The sequence below is a fragment of the Mauremys reevesii genome, unplaced genomic scaffold (genome assembly GCF_016161935.1).
Source record: "Mauremys reevesii isolate NIE-2019 unplaced genomic scaffold, ASM1616193v1 Contig145, whole genome shotgun sequence".
Classification (NCBI taxonomy): Eukaryota; Metazoa; Chordata; order Testudines; family Geoemydidae; genus Mauremys; species Mauremys reevesii.
The window spans coordinates 75,109-101,577 of record NW_024100766.1 but is presented as its reverse complement, the minus strand read 5'-3'; the positions used below and the strand labels follow the sequence as shown (position 1 = coordinate 101,577).

General features: G+C 42.0%; 1 protein-coding gene across 1 annotated transcript; it reads right to left on the bottom strand.

The window, feature by feature from the left end:
• Positions 1-565: 565 nt before the first annotated feature.
• Positions 566-8,894, bottom strand: LOC120393090 (netrin receptor DCC-like). Its single transcript, XM_039517697.1, has 2 exons — positions 8,609-8,894; positions 566-835 (listed from the first exon to the last, which is right to left on the bottom strand). Exons 1-2 carry the CDS (start codon positions 8,802-8,804, stop codon positions 741-743), a joined length of 291 nt encoding a protein of 96 aa, XP_039373631.1. The 5' UTR covers positions 8,805-8,894; the 3' UTR covers positions 566-740.
• Between the last annotated feature and the right edge of the window lie 17,575 nt (positions 8,895-26,469).

The following is a 26,469-nucleotide window of genomic DNA, read 5'->3' as shown; positions in this document are numbered from 1 at the left end:
AATTAACTCTATTTTTCATTAAATAAGAACAGGTTGCAAGTTTTTCTTCTTCCTTGGTCAGGGGCGGCTCTATATTTTTTGCCCTCCCAAGCACGGCAGTCAGGCAGCCTTTGGCGGCGTTTCTGCAGGAGGTCCACTGGTCACGTGGATTCGGCAGTGGTTGTGTGGGTGATCTACCGGTCCCGCGCCTTCAGCGTACCCGCCACTGAATTACCGCCGAAGCCAGGGGACCGGCAGACCTCCCACAGAAACGCCACCAAAGGCTCCCTGACTGCCGCCCTCATGACAACTGACAGGCCACTCACCCCCTTTCCCCGGCTTGCTGCCCCACGCACGCACTTGCTGCGCTGGTGCCTGGAGCTGCCCCTGTCCTTGGTGGAGCACATTGTGTGTGATGTTTTTTGTGGGGAAGTAGGGTGGCAAATTCTGCACTGTAATTCAGCAGAGGTAAACTGTGTGAGACAAAAGAGAAGACTCCAGAATAGGTAACACTAGACCCATCAATATCATCTGCCCCTAAGGACAATGCAGGGTTATTATTTACAAAAGGAAAATTAATGCTTTTAGACAATGAACTACACAACTTATGCATTGGGGAAAAAATCATTGCACTTCAGCAGGGTACAGGCTTCTCAAGAAACCAACCGGACCAATCAATTTACACCAGGGATGAGTTTGGGAGTGATTTTGTATCTTAGGATTCTTTTCTGTGTACAAGAAGATTCTTTTCTCTATATTGATTAGAGGAGCGTATGTGGTGATGTGAGCATCTCTCGTTTTCTGCAGTCTTGTAGTGTCTGTCCAAAGTGTCTGGCTGAGGTTATGTTTCTGGAACCTGAAGTAAAGGGGTACATTTTAATTAAAGGTTAGGTCTGTGCATCAGGAATAAGCATTCTTTGGGGGAAAATGTGTGCTGGCTATTCGTAAAACAAAGGAAGAAGTGAAACAATGAATGGGTGTTAGATTGGTTAAAAAGCCTTTGCTCAGATAAGCATCCAGTAGCTTCAAAGCTCATCCCAAATTTAATCCAGTGATGTGTTGGAGTCTGATAGCAGAGGCTAGTGGCAATTTTTTTAAAATCCTGCCTCCAAGCGGAAGGCAAGTTTGTCTATTACTACACCATCCATTTTATCCAAACAAATACCTGCCAGTGATGACTTACTCCAGGTTCTCATACAGTACATTGCAAGAGAAAATGTTTTGCCTTTGGAATAAACCAGATTGCACCAACTGGCAAGTATTATCAAAAATATTCTCATGGGAGGACGCTCCCAGACATCCTTATCTATTTGGTATTATAAATAAGAGTTGAACGTGGTGTGTCTGTCTTTGGTCACGGTAATGACAGCACATTTTCAGTTTAAATGGGAAAATAAATGAATAGATTCTCCAGTCCCTCAGCTCTCCTCTCTGCCATCATACACACATCAGGTACATGGGATTTACCATAGGCTCAGAGGGATATTTACAGGATTCCCCTTGTTAAACCCTGGACAACACAACACTGAATTTATTGATGTTTATCCCAAATTCAGCCATGTTGACCCAGCACTGAAAACACTGAGAACAGGATTTCTTGTGAAATTTCCACTTCTCCTTAGCTTCAGTGAGTTGGAAATTCCATGAGAATACCCATTCTCCCAGGATTTTGGCACTACTGCTTCTGGGCCCACACAGAATCAGGAAGTGCAAGAACTCAAAGTAAACTGAATTTTCCAGACATCAGAAAAGATCTGGCTTTAGTTTGGGCTTTGGATGATGGCCTGAGACAGCTCACATTTTATCCAAACTATCCACTTCCCATATTGCTAGTGAGGCTCAGGAATGTTGTTTTAGAAGGTGGAATTCAAATGACTTCTCAGTGTAAAAAAATGCTGTCAAGATCTATCTTTCTGTGGCCAGATACTGCTCTCTGAGTTGTGCCTGTACTGAAATCAATGAGGGCTGGAAGCACATATCTACAGGCTGAATTTGACAGAGAGTATCTCTCGCCAAGTTTTTAGTACTTTCTTAGAAGATTAACGGAAGACATTTCCAAAACAAAATGTCCCTTCTTTTGAATTCCTCCCTTCCTCCATTCTGAGTTTAGAGGAACCTTGCTTCTGCCTATTTTTGTTCAGTAGTGTCTTGTTTATTTAGAGCATTACTGATCATGCCACAAGAAACATTTGAGTTGTAGGTTCAATTATCTAAATAAATTTGTGCTATTTGGTGGATAAATGAATTAAAGGTGTCAAATTTTGTTTTCCTCCCCATCCCCACTTCCAAACCAAAAGAATAAGAGTATTTATCCGTGCTTAACTAAAAATTCCCTTTCTTCAAGCAATGAGGCTTATAGATCCATTACAATGGGAACTTCCACCTGCTTGCAGCTTACGGCCAGCCAGACCTGTCTGTAACTAGCAGCAGGGGAATGCCTTTCCCCCTGATGTATCCTCCAGTTGAGAAAGTTTCTACAATCAGAATAATTCAAATACACTTTCTTAAGTTACAGATTTTGTTAAATATACTTTGAGGAAAACCACAAAAATTTCTCCTACTGCAGAACATGGTAAATTCCACCAACCGACAACTAACCCTAATCTTTGGATGCCAGTTTTCATCTCTATTCTGCATAATCCACTGGTCTCAAGGGTGGGCCAGATCTGTGGACCTTATTACCTGAAAAAAGGCAATTTTCAGATAGGCATGGATAAGTTTCCCTATTCTTTGAGCCATTAAAGTTAATTTTTGTGCCAATGTGCCTCAAGAGTGGGAAGTAAAATCATCCTTTAAATATGGTTACCACACATGGAGAAAAACTCTGCCAAAAGAGGAAAAAAATGACATTGAAAGGCCTTCTCCAATGGATAGAGAACATAGCCCCTGCAGGGGTTCAACCTAGGTAGTGCTGTAAAGAGCAGAATGAGGTTCCAAGGACATATTCTATTCCCTCGAGCTGGAATAAGGTTGATGACCAAGAAAGCATTTGAGGTTGGCGTTTGTATAAAAAACTTCCTTTTCTTGAACATGCTGAGAACTTTATACTATAGAGACTTGATCTTTTCGCTTGGACACTGTTATATACCCACCACCGAGCCTTCCTGGGCTATGGCCACTCAAGGATGTGTTTCACTGGCTTAACCAGCCAATAGAATAAGTTCTATATGTTGATTTCTCTGTTGGGCTCTATGAGAGCAATCACCACTTCATGCAAGTATCAATTGTAAACCTCCCTGCTCCTGGGTGGAAGACTGGTTTTGCAATAGCAAAGCTCTGTAAGACAGGCATCTGAAGCTCCAGGGCCAAGCTAATCAAGCCTGAGTGTTATAGTCTCTACATCCAAAAAGGCATATGCTGTATCTCATTCCCATGTTTTGTATTGTCCTGTGGAGCAGTGGAAAAGATTAGAAGATGTAGCAGGGACTTTGCCCAGCTTTGCAAGATGCCATTCACTGCATAAGATCCTGAGCCCTGACACACAGAAAGGCCACAGGGCACTTTATTTTCTGTTTCTAGTTGCAAAGAAGTTGATCACCAGCCCACCAAATTACTTATGATGAGTGAGATATTTCTGGGTGCAGAAGCCACCCTGTTAATCCAATGTGTGCCATGTAGATCTTGTATCCCGCTTGCACAATGGCTGGGGCAGAGGCAGCTGGACTGGTACTCTTCACTGGGCTGAGGTCAAAGGCAGGAGTCAGGAGTGAGATGGGGTGAAGACGAGATATGTAGCAAGCCAGAGTCTTCATTCCTGCTTGGACACCTCTGCAGGACAATGTCCTAATTTAAATAGTTGGTGTGGACTAATCAGGGGGCTGCAGGATTCTGTCTCTCTGGCCTCTTCAGGTAGTATTTCCTGTGGTGCCTAATATTCCAAGAAATTGTTGGATGCTGCTTTCTTGGTGGCCCAGGACCCTGCAACCCTGATTATAGACTTGCAGATCCTTACACATTGTTGGGCGGTGCACAACTTTGCTCCACCCAAGGCAGGAGAATCTCTCAGGAGTGGAGCTGATTATGTTCTTCCTACTTATTATGAAAATCCCATCAGACACACGAACTGCTGCAACCACAGCAGGTCTGTTATCTATGGAAGTAGGGTGACCAGATGTCCTGATTTTATAGATTGAAGGTACCTTCTAATGGGCATTGTTTAAATGAATTTTCACGCGTGTACAGATTCCAATCAGTTAAATACATGCAGGTTTTAGGACCATAATGTACGTACATTTTCCACTCACACAGGAGAGACTTCTTCCTTCTTTCCTTCTTCCCTAAGGCCACTATGTGTAGAGTATTTTAGATATATTGTAAATATTTGATTATCTAACGCTGATTTTGACCACTGGCCTTCCTGCCCTAAGGAGGAACAATTCTATTTGTGGTGAGGGGCATGCATGCATGCCTAGAGGAATCAGTATGTTTATGGCCTATTCTTTTCTGTATTGATCCGCCATGCTGCACTCATCTCATGAGCCAGGGAACCAGGTGCTGAGGATCAGTTGCCCTGCTGCATTCCAGGGAGGAGAGCAGAGGAAACAGAGCTGATTTTATTATTCAGTTATTTATGGGAGCTTGTCCCCATAATCCTGCTTTAGATGGGGAAATGAAATTGGGTCCAGAGATTGTAAACCACTTGAAATATTTTCAGAGCCATCTCCGTGTCCTAAGAGAGGTTGGAACTATTTGTGTCCCTCTCCCAAATAGGCCCTTTCTGGGTCTCAAGTATGGATCTGGGATTCTGAGTCTCAAGTCCCCAGAATCACAACCCTCTGTTGCATGGGATCCACACGAGCCAGATAGGTCTTTTTCTTTCCTGGAGTTCCTAATCCTGGTATATCAGTAGAGGGCTGAGGGGCGATTACAGAGGCCACAGCAAGGGAAGAGAGCTGGACATGAAGGCTCCTTACTGCCATTTGCAGTGTCCATACTGTGCCCAGTGCCCTCCATCCACAACTCGTAGAGAAGTGGACGAGGTGGCTGTGCTCCATAGTGTGAAGCATGGCTGGGACCCAGGTGCAACCACATCTGGTGTGCTGCCATTTTGGCTTCACTCCCATTGTGGAGATTGTGGGGCTGCGTGCTCTGGAGTCTGTTCATTTCCAATCCTTCCTGCCTGCCTCCTTTCCTGCCAGGGGGAAGGGTATCTAGGTAACCCCACCTCGTCTGAGTTGGGAGAGAGACTGCATTCTGCCCACAGAATTGGCCCAATGTCTCAACAAGACGCTCATGACAAGGGAGTAGAGGGGAGGGGACACAGTCCCCTCCTTTTGCCTCTTACTTCTCTCACCCTAGCTCTCTCCCTGAAGCCTACAGAGCACCACCGACTGCCCATGCCTCAGAAGAGGAAGCAGAGCTGAGGATACAATCTCCTCAAAAGGCAAATTATTGAGAAGAATTGTTCGTCTAAGAATTTGAAATGGAGTTTGGAATTTCCTCTGAAAAACTCAGCAGCTGGGAGGGCTGCAACCACTGAGGCAGAAAAAAACTGCAGGGAACTTCAGGAGGTGGGGTATTACCTTGCTACCAGCAAATGATGGGTTTGGTTCTGCCCCCAAGCTGCAAGCAATCTGTAATGCATCCGGAGGAGTTGGTGGGAGCTATAATCCCAGGCTGTCCCAGGGGTTTTGCCCTGGCATCAGAATCTAAAATACAGAGAATGTTTGAATCTCACAAATCCCATTGGCTCTGCCCATCAAATCAATGGTTCCCAGAGCCATCTACCACTCCCCAAAAGGAAGAATAAACAGAACTCCGTGAGCCATGTCTCTATAAGAGAGCCACACATGGACAGATTCATTCTAATAGTTCATGGGTAAAATCCTGGCTCTGCTGAACTCAGTGGCAATACTCCAAGTGGCTTCAATGGGGTCTGGATTTCACCCCAGCAGTCCGAGAGACCTGCACCATGCCCTTTGGCTTAACTAGAAGTTACATATGCTTATGATAGAATCACAGAATCATAGAACTGGAAGAGACCTCGAGAGATCATGTAGTCCAATCCCCTGCACTCAAGGCAGGACTAAATATTATCTAGACTATCTCTGACAGGTGTTTGTCCAAAAAGGTCTTAAAAATCCCTCTCCCTAGGCAATTTATTCCAGTGCTTAACCACTCTGACAGTTAGGAAGTTTTTCCTAATGTTCAACCTAAACCTCCCTTGCTGCAATTTAAGCCCATTGCTTCTTGTCCTATCCTCAGAGATTAAGAAAAAAACAAATTTTCTCCCTCCTCCTTGTAACAACCTTCTATTAGTTGAAAACTGTTATGTCCCCTCTCAGTCTTCTCTTCTCCAGACTAAACAAACCCGGTTTTTTTTCAATCTTCCTTCATAGGTCACGTTTTCTACATATTTAATCATTTGTGTTTCTCTTCTCTGGACTCTCTCCAATTTGTCCACATCTTTCTTGAAATGCGGTGCCCAGAATGGGACACAATACTCCAGCTGAGGCCTAATCAGCATGGACTAGAATGGAAGAATTACTTCTCGTATCTTGCTTACAACACTCCTGTTAATACATCCCAGAATGATGTTTCCTTTTTTTGCAACAGTATTACACTGTTGACTCATATTTAGCTTGTGATCCACTATGATCCCAGATCCCTTTCCACAGTACTCCTTCCTAGGCAGTCATTTCCCATTTTGTATGTGTGCAACTGATCATTCCTTTCTAAATAGAGTACTTTGCATTTGTCCTTATTGAATTTCATCCTGTTTACTTCAGACCATTTCTCCAGTTTGTCCAGATCATTTTGAATTTTAATCCTATCCTCCAAAGCACTTGCAACCCTTCCCATTGTTATCATCTGCAAACTTTATAACTGTACTCTCTTTGCCATTATCTAAATCATTGATGAAGATATTGAACAGAACCAGACACAGAACCGATCCCTGTGGGACCCCACTTGTTATTCCCTTCCAGCACGACTGTCACCCACTGATTACTATTCTCTGGGAACGATTTTCCAAACAGTTATGCACTCACCTTATAGAAGCTCCATCTAGGTTGCATTTCCCTAGTTTGTTTATGAGAAGGTCATGTGAGACAGTATCAAAAGCCTTACTAAAATCAAGATATACCATATCTACTGCTTCCCCCCATCCACAAGGCTCGTTAGCTTTCTTTGACAGGGTATCAGGTTGGTCTGACATGATTTGTTCTTGACAAATCCATGCTGACTGTTATTTATCACCTTAGTATCTTCTAGGTGTTTGCAAATTGATTGCTTAATTATTTGCTCCATTATCTTTCTGGATACAGAAGTTAAGCTGACTGGTCTGTAATTTACCAGGTTGTCCTTATGTCCCTTTCTATAGATGGGCACTATATTTGCTCTTTTCCAGTCTTCTGGAATGTCTCCCATCTTCCGTGACTATTCAAAGATAATTGCTAATGGCTCAGATACCTCCTCAGTCAGCTCCCTGAGTATTCTAGGCTGCATTTCATCAAGCCCTGCTGATTTGAAAACATCTAACTTGTCTAAGTAATTTTTGACTTGTTCTTTCCCTATTTTAGACTCTGATCCTACATCATTTTCACTGGTATTCACTACGTTAGATGTCCAATCACCACCATCCTTATTGGTGAAAACCAAAACAAAGAAGTCATTAAGCACCTCTGCCATGTGCACATTTTCTGTTATTGGCTTTTCCCCCTCATTGAGTAATGGGCCTACTCTGTCCTTGGTTGTCTTCTTGCTTCTAATGTATCTGTAGAATTGTTTTTGTTCCTTTACGTCCCTAGCTAGTTTGATCTCGTTTTGTGCATTGGCTTTTCTAATTTTGTCCCTACATATTTGTGTTATTTGTTTATATTCATCCTTTATAATTTGACTGAGTTTCCACTTTTTGTAGGACTCTTTTTTGAATTTTAGATCATTGACGATCTCCTGGTTAAGCCAGGGTGGTCTCTTGCCATACTTCCTATCTTTCCTACTCAGTAGGATAGCTTGCTCTTGTGCCCTTAATAATGTCTCTTTGAAAAACTGCCAACTGTCTTCAATTGTTTTTCCCCTTAGACTTGATCATCCAGCAGGAGGGCTTTCTGAGCAGATTCTAAAAATATGATGGTTAATGTCCTTGTAGAATTTCACTGGTGTTTGCCTTTAGAAACACAGGACTAGAAGGCAAGGCATTTCTGCACGGAATCATGCTGCAGAGCAATCTTCTGTTGCTCAATTATATTCATGGTAATATTTCTAGAAATAAAGACGCTGGAGCTAGACGGAAGACTGTTGGAGTGGTGGAAAGCCTGGCAGGCCAAAAGGTACATAGAACGAGATGTGGATACAAGAATGAATATGGATATAGATACAGGAACATAAACCTTTAACTAAAATTGCATCAGCTCTCAAACCATGGCCTATGGAAATTTGGCTAGTCACATAAGGCCAGCTACTCACCTTCACACCCAGAAGCTTCTAAATGTCTCCAGGCTCTTCAAAATAAAGAACTCGTAAGCTCATAGAAGCAACTGGAAAGAAAACTTAACTGCCCCCATCAGGAGCGACAAGGTGGGTGAGGTAATATCTTTTATTGGACCAACTTCAGTTGGTGAAAGACAAGCTTTTGAGCCACATATACTTGGGGAAGCATAAGGGCAATGTAAAATCATATGGTTCTTACCTGTCAAAACTCTGACTTCTGCTTCATTTCCAGTTCTGGAACTAGCAGGATTTTTTGCAAGGCATCTATAGATCCCACTGTCTCCTGCTTGGATTCTGCTAATCTGTAAAGCTCCAGAGGGCAAGACAGCCACTCGGGTGTCACTGGGGCTCAGGATCAGGTCCTCCAGGTTTTTTTGCCAGTGTACCATCGGCATAGGCTCTCCAACTACTTCACACGTTAACAAAACTGTGTCTCCTGCAAAAGCTGTGACAGATTCTGTCTGGGAAAGAAACCTCAATGGTCCTGCAAGCACAAGGAAAAGAAGCAATTATATAGTCACTGAAAATATAAATTGCACAATGTATCTGTGTTGATCTGGATTTGGCTAATCATCCAATCTGAAGAATAAGTGATGTTCAGACAAGTACTTTGAGGCTTCCGTGATTGCTGAATAACTATCAGTATGCCACTAATGAGTGTAATTTAAAGAAGAAAATAATAGATGTGTTATTGACATAAGAGAGTACCAAATAGCAACACGTTACTTACAAACTACTTCAGGAATAACTTTATCAAAGTACAAACACAGTGTTCTGCAATACACACTATTCAGAACAGGATGAAATTCAAAGAAAGATGTACCGAAATTAAGTAGGATTAAGAAACTTTTTGTTATTTTCACATCTTTCCACCTAATGGAATCTTTCTTCCATGCTGCACATCAAACTGTATGACTGACATGTCCTCTGAAAGGATACTATTCATTGTATGGAAACAAGCGAAGTCTATATCCATGTTATTGCAGGCAGAGGTAGCAACTCCTGTCACTTTTTCATTATGAAGGACTCTTGCAACCTATATTTTGAGAGGCTCCAACACAGCTGTTGAATTGCAAAATTCAATAGGGTCCAAGCCTTTGAGCTAGACATGGGTGTTTTACTTGTACCATGAAATTCCATTGGGTTTTGGCTGAGATATAGACTGTTAAAAAAATCACCATTTCCCCCAAGGAATGCAAATGAAAGATGTAAATATCTTTCAAAGCAACAGTGGCAGCAGCACTGGAAATGCCAGATTTATGGTTGCCAATGAAACAGTAATTCTGCCCCCTCACACATCTGAGCATGATAATGTCTTTAATGATACAAACAAACCATTCCCACGCACCCCACGTACACCAGGATACCAAAACTAAAAAGCCAGATCTGTGAAATGTCAAGTAGGTAAAAGCTGCAAGAATTGGACCAGGCCTGAGTGAGTCAAAGATAATGCCCAGATTATAGGCCTCTATGGCGATGTTATCAATGGTAACAGAACACCAAGGGAGAAGGGGAGAGGAAATGCTCAGTTGCCAAATGATGACCAGATGTCGTCAGAGAAACAGGTTGAAGTTAGGGTTTGGATAAAGGGAGACAGGTCTTTAGCAGAGAGATAGATCTGTGAATCATCGGTATAAAGATGGTATTTGAAGCCACCCTTATGGATAAGATCATTTAGAAATAGGAGGTAGAGAGAGAAGAGCAGGTGGACAAGCACAGAGCTTTTTGGAGAGGCCTATCGACAAAGGGAGAGAGTGAAGAGAAGAACCCATCAAAAGAGATTTTGAAAGCAAATTAGAGGAGTAGAAAGAGGCCAGTAAGAGGCAAGAGCCCCCAAAGTCAACGAAGTGCAATATTTCAAAAAGTAGGGGAGTGGTCGGTGGTGTCAGAGGCCACCAAGAGTTCGAGAAGAAAGAAAATAAGGGCTCTGGCATTTTGGCCAGTAAAAAGTCAGTCAAAATTTCACTGAGTGGGTAGGGCAGAAACTAGTGTCGTCTAATAAATGTATTGTTAGAGTGGGATTCAGGAAACCTGGGTTCAATTCCTGGCTCAACCACATTTCCTGTGTGATTGGGGTCAAGTCACATAATCTACCCATTGTCTCAGCTCACCACCTGAGATACTTCACACAAGGCGGGAGGGCAGGGGTGTGAGGATAAAATCCATTAACAATTGTAAGGTGCTCAGACACTATGGTAGCAAGAACTATATATTATTATTATTTATATTTCCATAGTGCCTAGGAACCCCAGTCATGGTCTAGGATCCCGCTGTTCTAGGTGCTGTACAAACACACATATAATATACACACATTTAGCTAAACAGTCAAGGATGCAGTTGAAGGAGAGGAACTCATGTCTCCTTTAACTTAATAATGAATTTTAATGACATTAACTGCAACTTATGAAAAGATTCCTGCATGTTAAAAAAAAAAGTCATACTGCACATTGTCCTACGTATTTAGTACTTTGTAATCATAATGATCACCGTTAATACATATTTAAAGAGTACCCTGCTCTGAAAAGAGAAAGAACAACTCAACTCTGCGTGGTAGTTTTGAATTCCACACCACAGGTCCTGCTAGTGAAGGCAGGGGGCTGGACTCAATGACCTTTCGAGGTCCCTTCCAGTTTTAGGAGATAGGTATATCTCCAATTATTAATTATTATTATTATTATAGGTGAACAACCATCAGCTGCACCCTTCCATAATCTACAGAAAGAGCAAAAATGCTACATTTCAAATGAAGCTGTTGGCACAGACACAGGCTGTAACAGCTTTTCACATGAAGCAGAGCTGATGTAAACTCAAAAGACAGAAGCATTGAATGCTTTTATTTTAGCTTTGCTTTAAATAAATAATTAAAAGTTACAAGCAACATGCGTGTGGACGGAAAGCTGTTAAAAGCCACCACTACATTCATGTCAGCAGAAAAGAAGGTTCACGAAAGTTTAAGGGAGCAAAACAAACAAACAAAAACCTGTCCGTCAAGATAGCATATGAACAAGGCTTTTGTCACAAACACCTGGTTGTCCTCAAGAGTCCATGCAGCAATTTCAAGAATCTCCATTTTAGGCAAATAAATTAAAAAACTGCGGGACCAAGGCTGATTCTCACAATCACTTAGATCTGGCCACCCTAGGTAGTGACTCCAGAACTCATTAAGAATTTAGGTATATTACAAACCATCATCACACTCCATATGTCACAGATTTCATTTAGGAAAGGGGGAATATGCTTCATTTCACCTGGAACCCTAGTGGCACATGCACCTTTCCCCAGACACCACACAAACCCCTTCATGGGTTCTGTGGGAATCCAGACCCACAAGTTTGGGGTGGGGTTAGAGAGCGGAGGATTGGAGGTCTTCCTTTCAAGCCCATATGCAAAGCAGTGCAAGTGACTGCAGACTTTCCACTCTTGCTATGGAAAAAGCCCTTCTAAACAAGGGTGTACTGGGGACAGTAGTAGTGGTGGTGGCTGAGAGAGATATGTCTATTTCAGTGGTGAATTTGGCTCTACTGTATATAACACATATTGTTACAACACATGGAAAAGATGGAGAAAGACACTGCAGTTAGGATTTTCAAGAGTGCCTGAGTGATTTAAAAGCACAAGACTTTGTGACCCCAATGAGACTTGTGCTCCTTAGCTACATAGGCGGTTTTGAAATTCTACCCTGTACACAGCTACAAATTGGTGCAGTGTGGTATAAGGATTTTATCAGTCAGAGATTGGATGGCCATGTTACGTATGCGAGGCTGTCACAAGTTATGCACTCAGCCCAGAGCACCACCACTGGACACGACCATACGTTCTATATATGCCACATCTGTTACAGAAAAGACATTTTAGGCATGTTTAGAGAGTTTAAAAACATGATTGGGACTTTGCATTTTTTCTGCATCTGTAAGGTCAGGTACCTTCATTCTCAGTCCAAGCATTCACAACACAGAAAGAGCCATAAAAAAAAAAGTTTAAAAATAATCTACCGTAGGCTTTCTGTATATATATAAATGTCATGGTTTTACTTTCTGATCTCCTGGGTCCTTACAGCTCTAGAAGCGTATACTGTTCCAATGGAAAGCAGGGACCTTCCCTTTTCCAGTGGTTATGTACAATGCTCCTGTTTATAAGTCTCCAGGATCCCACTATAGCAGATCCCAGGGCTGTCACTGGTCCAAGACTATATATTGCCTGGCAAAGGCCTCAAGCCTGTATAGTTTTTATGGTTTAAAACAAATAAAAGGAAGTTCTTCTTCACGCAGTGCACAGTCAACTTGTGGAACTCCTTACCTGAGGAGGTTGTGAAGGCTAGGACTATAACAATGTTTAAAAGAGAACTGGATAAATTCATAGTGGTGAAGTCCATAAATGGCTATTAGCCAGGATGGGTAAAGAATGGTGTCCCTAGCCTCTGTTCGTCAGAGGATGGAGATGGATGGCAGGAGAGAGATCACTTGATCATTGCCTGTTAGGTTCACTCCCTCTGGGGCACCTGGCATTGGTCACTGTCAGTAGACAGATACTGGGCTAGATGGACCTTTGGTCTGACCCAGTACGGCCATTCTTATGTTCTTATGTTATGTTCTTATGGTGAAATTCCACAACATTTTCAGGCTTTTTTTTTTTTTTTTTAAAGATTGTTCTTTGAAGCTGCTCAGAAGCCCGGAATGTTGTAAGCTTGTTTCGGGGAAGAGGACTAATGAGTAGACACGGAGACAGTCAAAACATTTCTCACACGGTCAGCAATTTATCACAGAGTTTTCCCACCACACCTAAAGTATTTTAAATATTAGTAGACCCAGACACAATCCTCATTACAGTATTGACATCTGGTTCAATTGGTTTAGTCTAACAGTCTGACATTGATTCCCTTGCATAGTTATACTAGTTTTAAGATAACCATAAAAATAAACCACTTCACAGTTCAGGTTCATGCCATCCATGGCTTTTCACACACTGGGCTGGCTGCCTTTCACCCACTGTCTCAGAACATTACACCCAGACCTGCTTTTAAATTCTAATCTGAAAATGGCACACAAGTCTGATTTGCCCTGCAGCCTGGTTGGCAGCTTATCAGGATCCCCATCTTTCCCAACAGAAGGTCTAATTATTAAGTAATTAAAGTTCATTTAATAAAAAGTCTTATCATTTGGGGGACAGACCTTGGGGTCTGGAGCATGATTAGCTATTAAATATTCAGCAATTTAGTAACACTCAGTAAAATCCCCTGAATGAGAGCTGCTTTAAGTGTTTTGTTTGTTTCAAATTAATGTCTGTAAGGTTACATAACATCAAGGCAAGACCTTTTTTCCCAACTTTCAATGCACACAATAGCTGAAGGGCAGGGAACCAAGTTCATGAAAAGGAGCTATATGCTTCTGTTAGGTTCAGGCAGCACCAAAGAAAGAGCAGCAGTGAGTCTGGAAGAGAAAATCTTCCATAAACCTCTTCCTAATTAGCTCTCCCTTATTTATTTTTTTCATTTTATTTTTTTAATCTTTCCTTTCCCATATTTTTATTCTACGTCATCTTCATTAGAAAAACTCTCTACATTAGTCAGGGGTGGCTCTACGTATTTTGCCGCCCCAAGCACGGCAGTCAGGCGGCTTTCGGCGGCTTGCCTGAGGAAGGTCCGCTGGTCAGCGCCTTTGGCGTACCTGCCGCCAAATTGCCGCGGCCGGGACCGGGGGACTTCCCGCAGGCATGACGCCGAAGGCTGCCTGACTGCCACCCTCATGGCGACCGGCAAGCCACTCCTCGCAGCTTGCCGCCCCAGGCACACGCTTGGTGTGCTGGTGCCTGGAGCCGCCCCTGATATTAGCTGAGCCAGGGAGTCAACAGCAAAGAAAGGAGGGCAAAAGTATCAGCATGTATTCAGGTTTCAGAGGGGTAACTGTGTTAGTCTGTATCAGCAAAAAGAACGAGGAGTACTTGTGGCACCTTAGAGACTAACAAATTTATTTGAGCATAAGTTTTTGTGGGTTAAAACCCACTTCATTAGATGCATGCAGTGGAAAATACAGTAGGAAGATAGATATACACGGACATGAAAAAATGGGTGTTGCCATACCAACTATAATGAGAGTAATCAATTAAGGAGGGCTATTATCAGCAGGAGAAAAAAACGTTTTGTAGTGATAATCAGGATGGCCCAAGAAGGTGTGAGTAACAGTAGGGGGAAAATAGCATGGGAAAATAGTTTTACTTTGTGTAATGACCCATCATGTATTCAGTATTCATGGCTTGCAGCCAGACTTGTTTGGGCTATAATACTATATAAATCTCACACACTAAGCTGGGTCATGATTGAACAGTACTTGTACAAGCACCTTAAAGGATCACTCATGATAATTCTTGAATTAGTGATGTCTGTAAGTGGAACTTTTCCTATTGAGATTGTGCTGAATCAGGGTGACAGCGTAGTGTTTGGTGGCACTGCATTGCTGGAGATGCTGTCTTTTTAGAAGAGATGTAAAAATGAGGTTTTGGTCACTTATGGTCATCACAGAACCAATGACAGGGTTCCCCCTCCATCAATAGTGGGTGTTTTTGGCTCAGATACTAAAGGTAAGGTCCTAATTCCCCTTAGGGCAATTTCTTTCTATCCAATTAAAATACCCTCTCATCTCTGCAGTTTCAAAGGGCTACAGCAGGGGTAGGCAACCTATGGCACACATGCCAAAGGCGGCACACGAGCTGATTTTCACACTGCCCAGGTCCTGGCCACCGGTCCGGGGGCTCTGCATTTTAATTTAATTTTAAATGAAACTTCTTAAACATTTAAAAAAACCTTATTTACTTAACATACAACAATAGTTTAGTTATACATTATAGACTTATAGAAAGAGACCTTCGAAAAATGTTAAAATGTATTACTGGCACACAAAACCTTAAATTAGCATGAATAAATGACGACTCAGCACACTACTTCTGAAAGGTTGCCAACCCCTGGGCTACAGGATTCCTTTTTTCTTCCTCTCCTAAAGGGTTGTGAAGTATTGCTGTGCACCATTAAATAACTGTCATGTTCCTTGCAAAAAGTTGCTGCATTTTAGTGGTTGGGCACCCTAAATGCGTTGGTGGAATTCTAGCTTGGGGTGAATGAATGAAAACATTTGCTGGAGTGGCACTTCAGTTTGCTGAGGCAGTATGCAGAAGAAATGTTAGAACAGAACATGCATTTTAGTATATGGTTAAATAAAGGTATTTTTGGGTGAGGGTTAATTTGTAATAATATCATCTAATGGTTCCTTTCTTGTTACAAATCCCATCTTGGGAAATTGGAGGCAGTAAACCACAGTAGAGGTAATAACATTGATGAAAAGCTTCTGGTAAAGCTATATAATTTAGATTTCTGATTTAGGAGAACCTACTGGGAGAAAATTGAAGTTAATGATATACATTTAAAAATACTTTTATAATGGAAAGCCAACCAGAGAAGATGCCTCAACCTCTACAATAGAGCTATTCTGAGTCCCTTTTGTCAACCTAATTAGAAAGATTCACCAAGCTTTTAAGTTGTTCAACATAATGCATCTTAATAGGATATTTTATGCATATGCAATTACACCTAAAATTTAAACACTTATAGTTTTCAAAAAAGAAAACTTGACCAGACAATGACAAAGGGCAATGGATGGGAAAAACAGCAGAGGGTACAGCTACACTGCAGGTTAAGGTGTAAAGTGAGGTACAGCTACACTGCAGGTTAAGGTGTAATTGTAGCACAGATGGGCACATCATGAACCCTGGGTACGTACTTGGGTTGCTTGTCCATACTGAAACCCATGCCATCATGTCTTCACTATTATTGTTAAACATGCTAACTAGATTAAAAATAGTGCAGATGTGCCTACCCCTGCTACAATTATACCTTAACTTGTGGTGCAAATGTACCCTGAATGTCTCAGGAGTGGAGCTAGCCAGGGGACAGGGATAGGAGAAACAACGGAAACTAGTGAAACACTCATCTCAGCTCTGTTTAAAACTACACCCCTAGGGGAGGAAAAATGCTCAAGCTTTTGCTTAATGACATTCAAAGCCTTTCATTCTGACATGTTCCTGATGTTTCAAATAATATGTTTTGAAAGCCCCCTGGAGCAGCCCTTAAAGCTTTCTAAACCAGGTGTGCAAATGTAAAGCAGAGGAGGTACAATTCTTCAACTAGTTCCACAACCTCACTTCCCAGCTAGCCCCTTTTCTATCATATTCTATTCAGGTCCTTTTATCACCCTCATCACCATGCTATTCAGGGGATCAAGGAGTATCTTTCCATCTTCTCAGCTAGGCTAGTCCTAAGACCTCAGCCATATTTATAAAACCAAACCAAAATAAAAACTCTACATCAGGGTAGGCAACCTATGGCACTCGTGCCGAAGGCAGCACGCGAGCTGATTTTCAGTGGCACTCACACTGCCCAGGTCCTGGCGACTGGTCAGGGAGGTTTTGCATCTTAATTTAATTTTAAAAGAAGCTTCTTAAACATTTTAAAAAACATATTTACTTTACATACAACAATAGTTTAGTTATATATTATAGACTTAGAGAAAGAGACCTTCTAAAAACGTTAAAATGAATTACTGGCACGCAAAAACTTAAATTACAGTGAATAAATAAAGACGGCACACCACTTCTGAAAGGTTGCCGACCCCTGCTCTACATTAATAAAGTGTGTGTGGAATTTCCTAGAGTTAAGATTGGTTAAGTATGTTTCCACGCATTAGCACTAAAACGCATAGAAATCACAAGTTAAGGTACCTTTTTACACCCAACACAATTCTTCCATCTCAAGTCTTTGCATCTACACCAGTGGTTCTCAAACTTTTCTACTGGCAATCCCTTTCACATAGCAAGCCTCCAAGTGCCACCCGTTTATGAACTAAAAACACTTGGTTATATATTTAACACCATTATAAATGCTGGAGGTGAAGTGGGGTTTGGGGTGGAGGCTGGCAGCTCACGACCCCCCCCATGTAATAATCTTGCAATCGCCTGAGGGCTCCCAACACCCAGTTTGAGAACCCCTGATCTACACCAACAGACTGACACCCTCTCCAACACATAAGAACATAAGAACGGCCATACTGGGTCAGACCAAAGGTCCATCTAGCCCAGTATCCTGTCTACTGACAGTGGCCAATGCCAGGTGCCCCAAAGGGAATGAACCTAACAGGTAATGATCAAATGGCTCTCCTGCCATCCATCTCCACCCTCTGACAAACAGAGGCTAGGGACACCATTCCTTAGCCATCCTGGCTAATAGCCATTAATGGACTTAACCTCAATGAATTTATTCAGTTCTCTTTTAAATGCTGTTATAGTCCTAGCCTTCACAACCTCCTCAGGCAAGGAGATCCACAAGTTGACTGGGCGCGGTTTGAAGAAGAACTTCCTTTTATTTGTTTTAAACCTTCTGCCCATTAATTTAATTTGGTGGCCTCTAGTTCTTGTATTATGGGAATAAGTAAATAACTTTTCCTAATCTACTTTCTCCACATCACTCATGATTTTGTATACCTCTATCATATCCCCCCTTAGTCTCCTCTTTTCCAAGCTGAAAAGTCCTAGACTCTTTAATCTCTCCTCATATGGGACCTGTTCCAAACCCCTAATCATTTTAGTTGCCCTTCTCTGAACCTTTTCTAGTGCCAGTATATCTTTTTTGAGATGAGGAGACCACATCTGTACGCAGTATTCAAGATGTGGGCATACCATTGATTTATATAAGGGCAATAATATATTCTCTATCTTATTCTCTATCCCCTTTTTAATTATTCCTAACATCCTTTTTTGACTGCCTCTGCACATTGCGTGGACATCTTCAGAGAACTATCCATGATGACCTCAAGATCTCTTTCTTGATTCGTTGTAGCCAAATTAGCCCCCATCATATTGTATGTATAGTTGGGGTTATTTTTTCCAATGTGCATTACTTTACATTTATCCACATTAAATTTCATTTGCCATTTTGTTGCCCAATCACTTAGTTTTGTGAGATCATTTTGAAGTTCTTCACAGTTTGCTTTGGTCTTAACTATCTTGAGCAGTTTAGTATCATCTGCAACTTTGCCACCTCACTTTTTACCCCTTTCTCCAGTTCATTTATGAATAAGTTGAATAGGATTGGTCCGAGGACTGATCCTTGGGGAACACCACTAGTTACCCCTCTCCATTCTGAGAATTTACCATTTATTCTTACTCTTTGTTCCCTGTCTTTTAACCAGTTCTCAATCCATGAAAGGACCTTCCCTTTTATCTCATGACAACTTAATTTACGTAAGAGCCTTTGGTGAGGGACCTTGTCAAAGGCTTTCTGGAAATCTAAGTACACTATGTCCACTGGATCCCCCTTGTCCACATGTTTGTTGACCCCTTCAAAGAACTCTAATAGTTTAGTAAGACATGATTTCCCTTTACAGAAACCATGTTGACTTTTGCCCAACAATTTATGTTGTTCTATGTGTCTGACAATTTTATTCTTTACTATTGTTTCAACTAATTTGCCCAGTACTGACATTAGACTTACCAGTCTATAATTGCTGGGATCCCTCTAGAGCCCTTTTTAAATATTGGCGTTACATTAGCTATCTTCCAGTCATTGGGTACAGAAGCCGATTTAAAGGACAGGTTACAAACCATGGTTAATAGTTCTGCAACTTCACATTTGAGTTCTTTCAGAACTCTTGGGTGAATGTCATCTGGTCCCGGTGACTTGTTAATGTTAAGTTTATCAATTAATTCCAAAACCTCCTCTAGTGACACTTCAATCTGTGACAGTTCCTCAGATTTGTCACCTACAAAAGCTGGCTCAGGTCTGGGAATCTCCCTAACATCCTCAGCCGTGAAGACTGAAGCAAAGAATCCATTTAGTTTCTCCACAATGGCTTTATCGTCTTTAAGTGCTCCTTTTGTATCTCAATCACTGGTTGTTTAGCAGGCTTCCTACTTCTGATGTACTTAAACATTTTGTTATTACCTTTGGAGTTTTTGGCTAGCCATTCTTCAAACTCCTCTTTGGCTTTTCTTATTATATTTTTACACTTAATTTGGCTGTGTTTATGCTCCTTTCTATTTACCTCACTAGGATTTGACTTCCACTTTTTAAAAGATGCCTTTTTATCACTCACTGCTTCTTTTACATGGTTGTTAAGCCACGGTGGCTCTTTTTTAGATCTTTTACTGTGTTTCTTAATTTGGGGTATACATTCAAGTTGGGCCTCTATTATGGTGTCTTTAAAAAGCGTCCATGCAGCTTGCAGGGATTTCACTTTAGTCACTGTACCTTTTAGTTTCTGTTTAACTAACCCCCTCATTTTTGCATAGTTCCCCTTTTTCAAATTAAATGCCACAGTGTTGGGCTGTTGAGATGTGAGGGTGTTCTTCCCACCACAGGGATGTTAAATGTTATTATATTATGGTAACTATTTCCAAGTGGTCCTGTTATAGTTACCTCTTGGGCCAGTTCCTGCGCTCCACTCAGGACTAAATCGAGAGTTGCCTCTCTCCTTGTGGGTTCCTGTACCAGCTGCTCCAAGAACCAGTCATTTAAAGTATCAAGAAATTTTGTCTCTGCATTTTGTCCTGAGGTGACATGTTCCCAGTCAATATGGGGATAATTGAAATCCCCCACTATTATTGAGTTCTTAATTTTGATAGCCTCTCTAATTTCCCTTAGCATTTCATCATCACTATCACTGTCCTGGTGAGGTGGTGTTGCGTGGAAGAACATATAAGCAAGCTTAGCTCTAATTTAACAGCATTGTTGGCAAGGGAGCCACAACTTAAGCATGAAGATAAATCAATAGAAGGATCAAAGCCAATACAATACCATGGCCAACTAGCCCAACACATGCCCAGCAAGGCTGCAGATGCTTGCTGTACAGCAAGCTGACTTATAGGACCAAATTTTGAAAGTGATCATAAAACCAGTCTCAATGTTTGCATGTGCAATCAAATGTATGTGCCAATTTCAAGCAGCAACCCATCTAGCTACCTGATTTGTGGGCATAGTCAAGTAATCAGATGTCTAAATCTAGTATTTGCCTTCACAATTAATTGGACCCAAAACTGTGCCTGCAAAAATGAAAACCATTAAAAATTATGCTCAACTAAAATGAAAAATTACAGCTGATGAGAATTGCAGAGATACTCAGAGGGAGGAGGAAAATGCTTGTACAGAAGCTTCTAAAAGAATTATGATTCACCAACCCTTTTTCTCCCCTGTGCTGTATCTGTGCAGCTCACATAAAAATTCTTTCCTAGGGCTGGATTAATTCAGTCTTGGTCCTTATTTTCAAGGCATTCAATGGCCTGGACCCAACATATCTAAAAGATCACCTAAAACAGTATGGCAAGGTCTGTGATCAACAGCTTTTCTCCTATGGCACAATGGAACTCTACAATACATCTTACATCTATGTAGGAGCCAGAGTTTTCTCAGGGGATGGTCCCAGACTGTGGCACAAACTCCCATAACGACCATCACAAACCTCACTTCCTGCCACTCCAAATGCAAGGTACTCTTCTTCAATTGAGTGTTTTCTAACATAAAAACATAACATTTTGTGCATAAAAGAAACAAAAAATACTACATAGGTTGCACACACAATTCTCTCCCTGGGGATAGGATATGAGAGAGAACAAACTACACATGACAGATATCAGCCATGCCATTTAATGTACTATGGAAGGCATCCAGATACTACAATGATGAGAGTGGTACAAGAACCTACATAGTATAGAATTGAAAAGCACTGTCCCCATAGATGGCCGCAGTAGATGAAATGAACCAACTGTTTTAAGAGGCCCACTTTTAAATGCTTCCTTAGCTGAGACAATGTCAGCCATCCTAGGAAGACCCCATCTGCTGCTTTACAGCATCCAGTGACAAACTGGTTTTACCTGAATGTATTTTTCCATGAGCCTGATCGCCTTTTGCCTAGCGGTGGAGTCATAGGTACCACTCAGCCCAACTGCTAAAAATAACCATCTTTGGAATTCCAGAGAGCCTGCTAAGTGGCTATCACCTTATCATAGAAAGAAGCCAGTCGTAAAGGTGGCTAACAGCAGCCACAGATACTACTACAGGTAGATAGGAGCCTAGACTTCTAAACTCAGAAGTCAGACTGTAAAATGGTGGCAGACTCCAAGGCCATAAATATAGGAAATAAGTTTTTTCGAGGCAATGATTTTAAAATCCTGCATTAGGAATGAAGGTAACTGCTGCTAAAGCCTGCTGGCAGGTGCCTCCATGTAACTCCAGTGAGAATATTGTGATACTCTGTGTCTCAAAGTGATACTCTGCACCTCATATTCACCATGGTGATATAATTATGATATGTTTTGTACAAAGTTTGTGTAACCCACACACCTTCTGAGTGTGGTGTTGTGTCCCATCTAGTGGCACCGAGACCACCCACTGCCCCCCACACACTCACAGCGAGAGAGAGAGAAAGACTCTCTCTCTCTCTCTGTGACTGCTCTACAGCCTTAGCTAATAGGCAGTTGACTTTTAGCTCATGCTATAGCAGTTCATGCACTAAACTCCCAGAGGTCCCTGTTCAATCCTGCCTGCCGACGACCAGGGTCTATCGGCGTTACATATGCCTTGTGAGGTAATTTTAAAAAGTCTTGATCGACTGAACATTAATATCCTGTTGGATTGTATGTGCTATCATTGTATGAGAAGTTATTAAGTTGCTATGTATGTGTTGCTGAAATATGTCGTGAGGCTGGAAACACCCACAAGTGGCCTTTCAGGTACAACAATAAAAAGGCCAAACAATGTTGATGGCTCATTGAGGAGAATACAAACACTCATGAAGATTACCCCAGAACCTGTGGACAATGGAAACCTCTCAGAGATAGCACATACCCAAAGGAGACTGGTTGACTCAGGTCACAGCAAAAGATATTTCCAGCAAGTTGGAAGAAGATACAAAAGGGAAGTGACATCCTCGCTTGGCCTCACTCCCCCTAAAACACAGCACCTGAAAACACCTAAGGAATAAAGATTGAACAGGGAAGGGGGTGCCAGGCAGGAAAGATGAAAGCTTGCCTGCATATGGAAGCTTGGTGGACTGTTTGTACTATCTAACAGGGTGAGAAACTGCTTGATTCAAATCCTATCCAGTTTAGAGAACTTAGATTGCATTTTTGTTTTATTTCTTATTGTAATCGTCTTTGATCTATGCGCTATTACTTATATTCACTTAAAATCTATCTTTCTGTACTTCATAAATTTGTTTTATATTTTTTACCTAAAACAGTGTATTTTGAAAGAAGTGCTTAGGGCATCTGCTCAGTAACAACAACTGGTGCATGGTCCTCTCCACTTTGAGGGAGGGGCAGATTGGGTAATAAATTTATACCAGTCAGGCTTTTGACTGGGACAAGATGGTACAGCTCTGGAGTCCTAGGCTGTGGAGCTGGGGAGAAGCCTTCAGGTAAGTGCAGCTGAGTGTGTCCCTGCCTGTGTAAAGGTTTGTGTGAGTGCAGGACCGGGAGCGGTCTGCAGCTTGTCACAGAAGCACAGTGTGAGAAGATGTGCCCAGGCTGGTGAGACAAATGGCTTGGGGTACCCCAGTTCCAGGTTACACCTCGGGGAAGGCGGCGTCACAAATGTAACCTACCTATTTTAGATACGTATATAGCATCCAAGTGCTCAGTCTTTAACACATTTATCCTCAAGACATTTCTGAGAAGCAGGCCAGCGTTATTATCTCCATTTTGGGGAACTGAGTCAGAGGGACTAAAGGTAAAAAGTTTTAGAGGGAACTTAGGTACTTAGGAGTCCCACTAAGGCCTTTTTTACACTACAGAGTTAAGTAGACATAAGGCAGCTTACGTCGACCTAACTATGGAGGTGTATTTACTGCAATGCTGCTCCGCGCTTTAACGCTCCTGCTACACTGACATAATAAAACTATCCCAATGAGGCGCAGAGCATAGGGCGACATAGCTAGAGTGACGCAGTGTCAGTGTAAACACTGTGTTGATTACATGGTCCTAAGCGGCCTCTAGGAGGTGTCCCAAAATGTGCACCGTGACTGCTCTGGTCACCATTTTGAACTCTGCTGCCCTGCAGCCAGGTACACAGGCAGGCACCCCTCCCCTTTTAAAGCCCCAAAGAGTTTTGAAATTGCTCTTCCTGCTTGATTGTCATGGAGAGCTCACATAGCAACTGCCCAGCTGAACATGCCAGCTTCACACAACAAACATGCTCTGGCCTGGAGTACACAGGAGTTGGTGGAGGGGAGAGGAAGCTAAGGGTCTGTGGGGAGAAATCGCTGTAGGGAAGCGAGGAAGAGAATCACAAGGATCTCCCTACCTCCCCCCCGCCACCCTCCTCATTACATGCATCTTCAGGGCCACAGCAGTACCCAAGGCACTCTGCCCCTGGCAGAGTAAACACAATGACAGCCACACATACACCCAGCTGTGAGAGCCTCGTTGGATATGGGCTTGTGAATTCCCTGTTCCTGCCCTTTAAAGATACTTTTCCCTGCATGTATGAAGTTTACCTCAGCATTACATAGGTATGTTTGCATAGGTCTGGAATAAAAATCTATTTATGGAAATTGAATTGATCTTTGTTATTCTCCATCATGTGATGGCTGCTGCTAAAATTCAAGACAATAGTAATAGGTGCATGTGCATTGTTATAGTCAGGCACACACAGCAATCATTACAAGATTCATAGCACGGTGCAAACAAACTATGTGAGACAGCACACTACAGCAACACACATTACTGTGGCTCAGTGTTAACATGCTTCTTTAAGGCCTCCATCAGCCCAATAGGTCCCCTCCTCCTCCCACTGAGCTCCTCTGATAGCCTTGCGTTCAGAATACACAGCACAGTACTGAAGAGCAGTGCAGGATTCATGCTTTCTGACAAGAGCTGGCCAGCTTACAGATTACCAGCGCAGTTGAAAAGCAGCTGGAATGGGACTGAGAAACCTGCATCATGTGATGCTGAACCTGACCCCATAAGGCATTGCAAATCCTTCCCAAGACATCCTGCAGCCAGTAGCTACCCATGGTGCACTGCTCTCTGGGTTGATGCAAGAGCTGCTACTGTGGATGCGCTGTGCCGACACAAGAAGTGTAGTGTGAACATGCAAGAGCAATTTAATTATAGCAGTGGCTGTACATCAATGTAGCTTAAGTCAGCTTAACTTTGTAGTGTAGACATAGCCTCCTACATACGTAAGTTTGTTTTAAAAATAGGACTTAGGCTCCTAAGTTATTTAGGTGCTTTTGAAAAATGTATCTTAAATGACTTATCCCAGGTCTCTCTCACAGTTTGTAGCAGAACAGGGTACCAAAACTTGGGTTTCCCCAAGACCATCCTTTCTTTTTAGATAAAATAGATGGGAGTGTCTTTTGGGGGGTGCAGAAATCCTGACAGAAACTTTACAGGTGAAAAGGAAGGTTAGGCTCATGTGGTGGTGTTAGTTTTCAGCTATAGACAATAAAATGAAAAAAAGAACCTGGAAGGAGATAAATTTGGACTCCAGTTCAGGTCTATGCACTCTGCTGAGAATGGGGTGGGCATTTACCTAGTTCACACAGACCCATGTGGGAAGTTACCATTTGGCAACAAACCCTGGATCCATCAGTCTATGGACATCAATTACTTTCCGACACTCATTTTTCCCCCCATTTAAAAAAAAATTAACAGATGCTCTTTATGTTCAATATTCACCCGCCAAAAAGTCTCCTTTTATTATGCTATTCTGATGTTCCCTTAGCTAGTGCCTCTTTGTTTTGTCATCCCAGAGTGAGTAATATCGCTTTCTGCCAAGAGAGCAAAAGAAGCTTAAATGTTTTCAACCAGATTCATCCCCCAAAAAACAAAGCATTTGGATTCACTTCAGAGGAATCAAACTGTTTTCAGTCCAGGCATCTGAGGGTAAAGTAAGATGTCATTTCTGCAATTTGCATTTAGCAGTCTATTACTGAATTAGGAGCCTATTACTTCATCTCTGCTATAGTGCCATTAAATCTTTTTTAGTAGATTCTTTCAGTAGAACTTCACCTTAGAGATTTAGGGGTCAAATGCCATAAGGTTTGCATATTATATATCATAAGCCCACATGACATCTCTACAGTTATATTTAATGTAAAATATTATAAAAATATTTTGCATTTTCTTAGCAATGTTAAACTAGCTAAACTACTACTCTACATGCCTGGGGGTTGTATTGAAAACATTTTCCTGTATATCATAGTATATTTCTATTAGAATTAGTCTCAATAATATCTGTTATTGTTTTTTATAAAGTAGAAACAATGTGCCAGATGCTTTACAGACAACTACCCTGTAAAGACCAGAGGGGACATTTTCTAAGTACCTAAGCGAATTAGAAGCCTATATTACCATAACTTTCAGTGAGGTTTAGGCTCCTAAGTTATTTAAGTGCTTTAGGAAATTGTACCCCAGGTCCTTTCCCTGGAGAAGTTATAATCTGAGTCCTGGTCTACACTGGGGGAGGCGGGAGGAATAACATAGCTGAAGTCGACATACTTAGATTGACTTACCGTGGTGTCTTCACCGCGGTGAGTCGACTGCTGCCGCTCCCCCGTCGACTCTGCCTGCGCCTCTCGTGACGCTGGAGTACAGGAGTCGATGGGAGAGCACTCGGGGGTCGACTTATCGCATCTAGACTAGACACGATAAATCAATCCCCACTGGATCGATCGCTGCCCGCCGATCCGGCGGGTAGTGAAGACGTACCCTAAGACTCCAATCAAACTGTGACTACTCACAGGTGTGAATTTAAACACCTGCATAAACACTTGCAGGATCTAGTCTTAAAACTGTCAATGCAAAACAAATGGGGTGGAGTAGAAACCAAGACAAATCTGTGTGCTCAGACACTACTGTTTAACATAGATCTTCTTAGCTCTACAAATCTGTCCTCTTATTTGGGTGTGGGGAGTATTAATGAGTTGGAGTCTCTGCTGGTGTAAGCTGATGTGTCACTGTAGTCGGTAGCTGATTTACACCAGCTGCGAATCTGGCCTGATGTGTCTAGTTAGTTAAGGCTCC

Bases quoted from the DNA above. Each gene is read 5' to 3' on its own strand.
- LOC120393090 (XM_039517697.1), bottom strand. From the start codon at position 8,804: ATGCCGATGGTACACTGGCAAAAAAACCTGGAGGACCTGATCCTGAGC. The intron at 836-8,608 runs GTAAGAACCATA...CCTTTACTTCAG, and splicing joins AGAAGTCAGAGTTTTGACAG to GTTCCAGAAACATAACCTCA.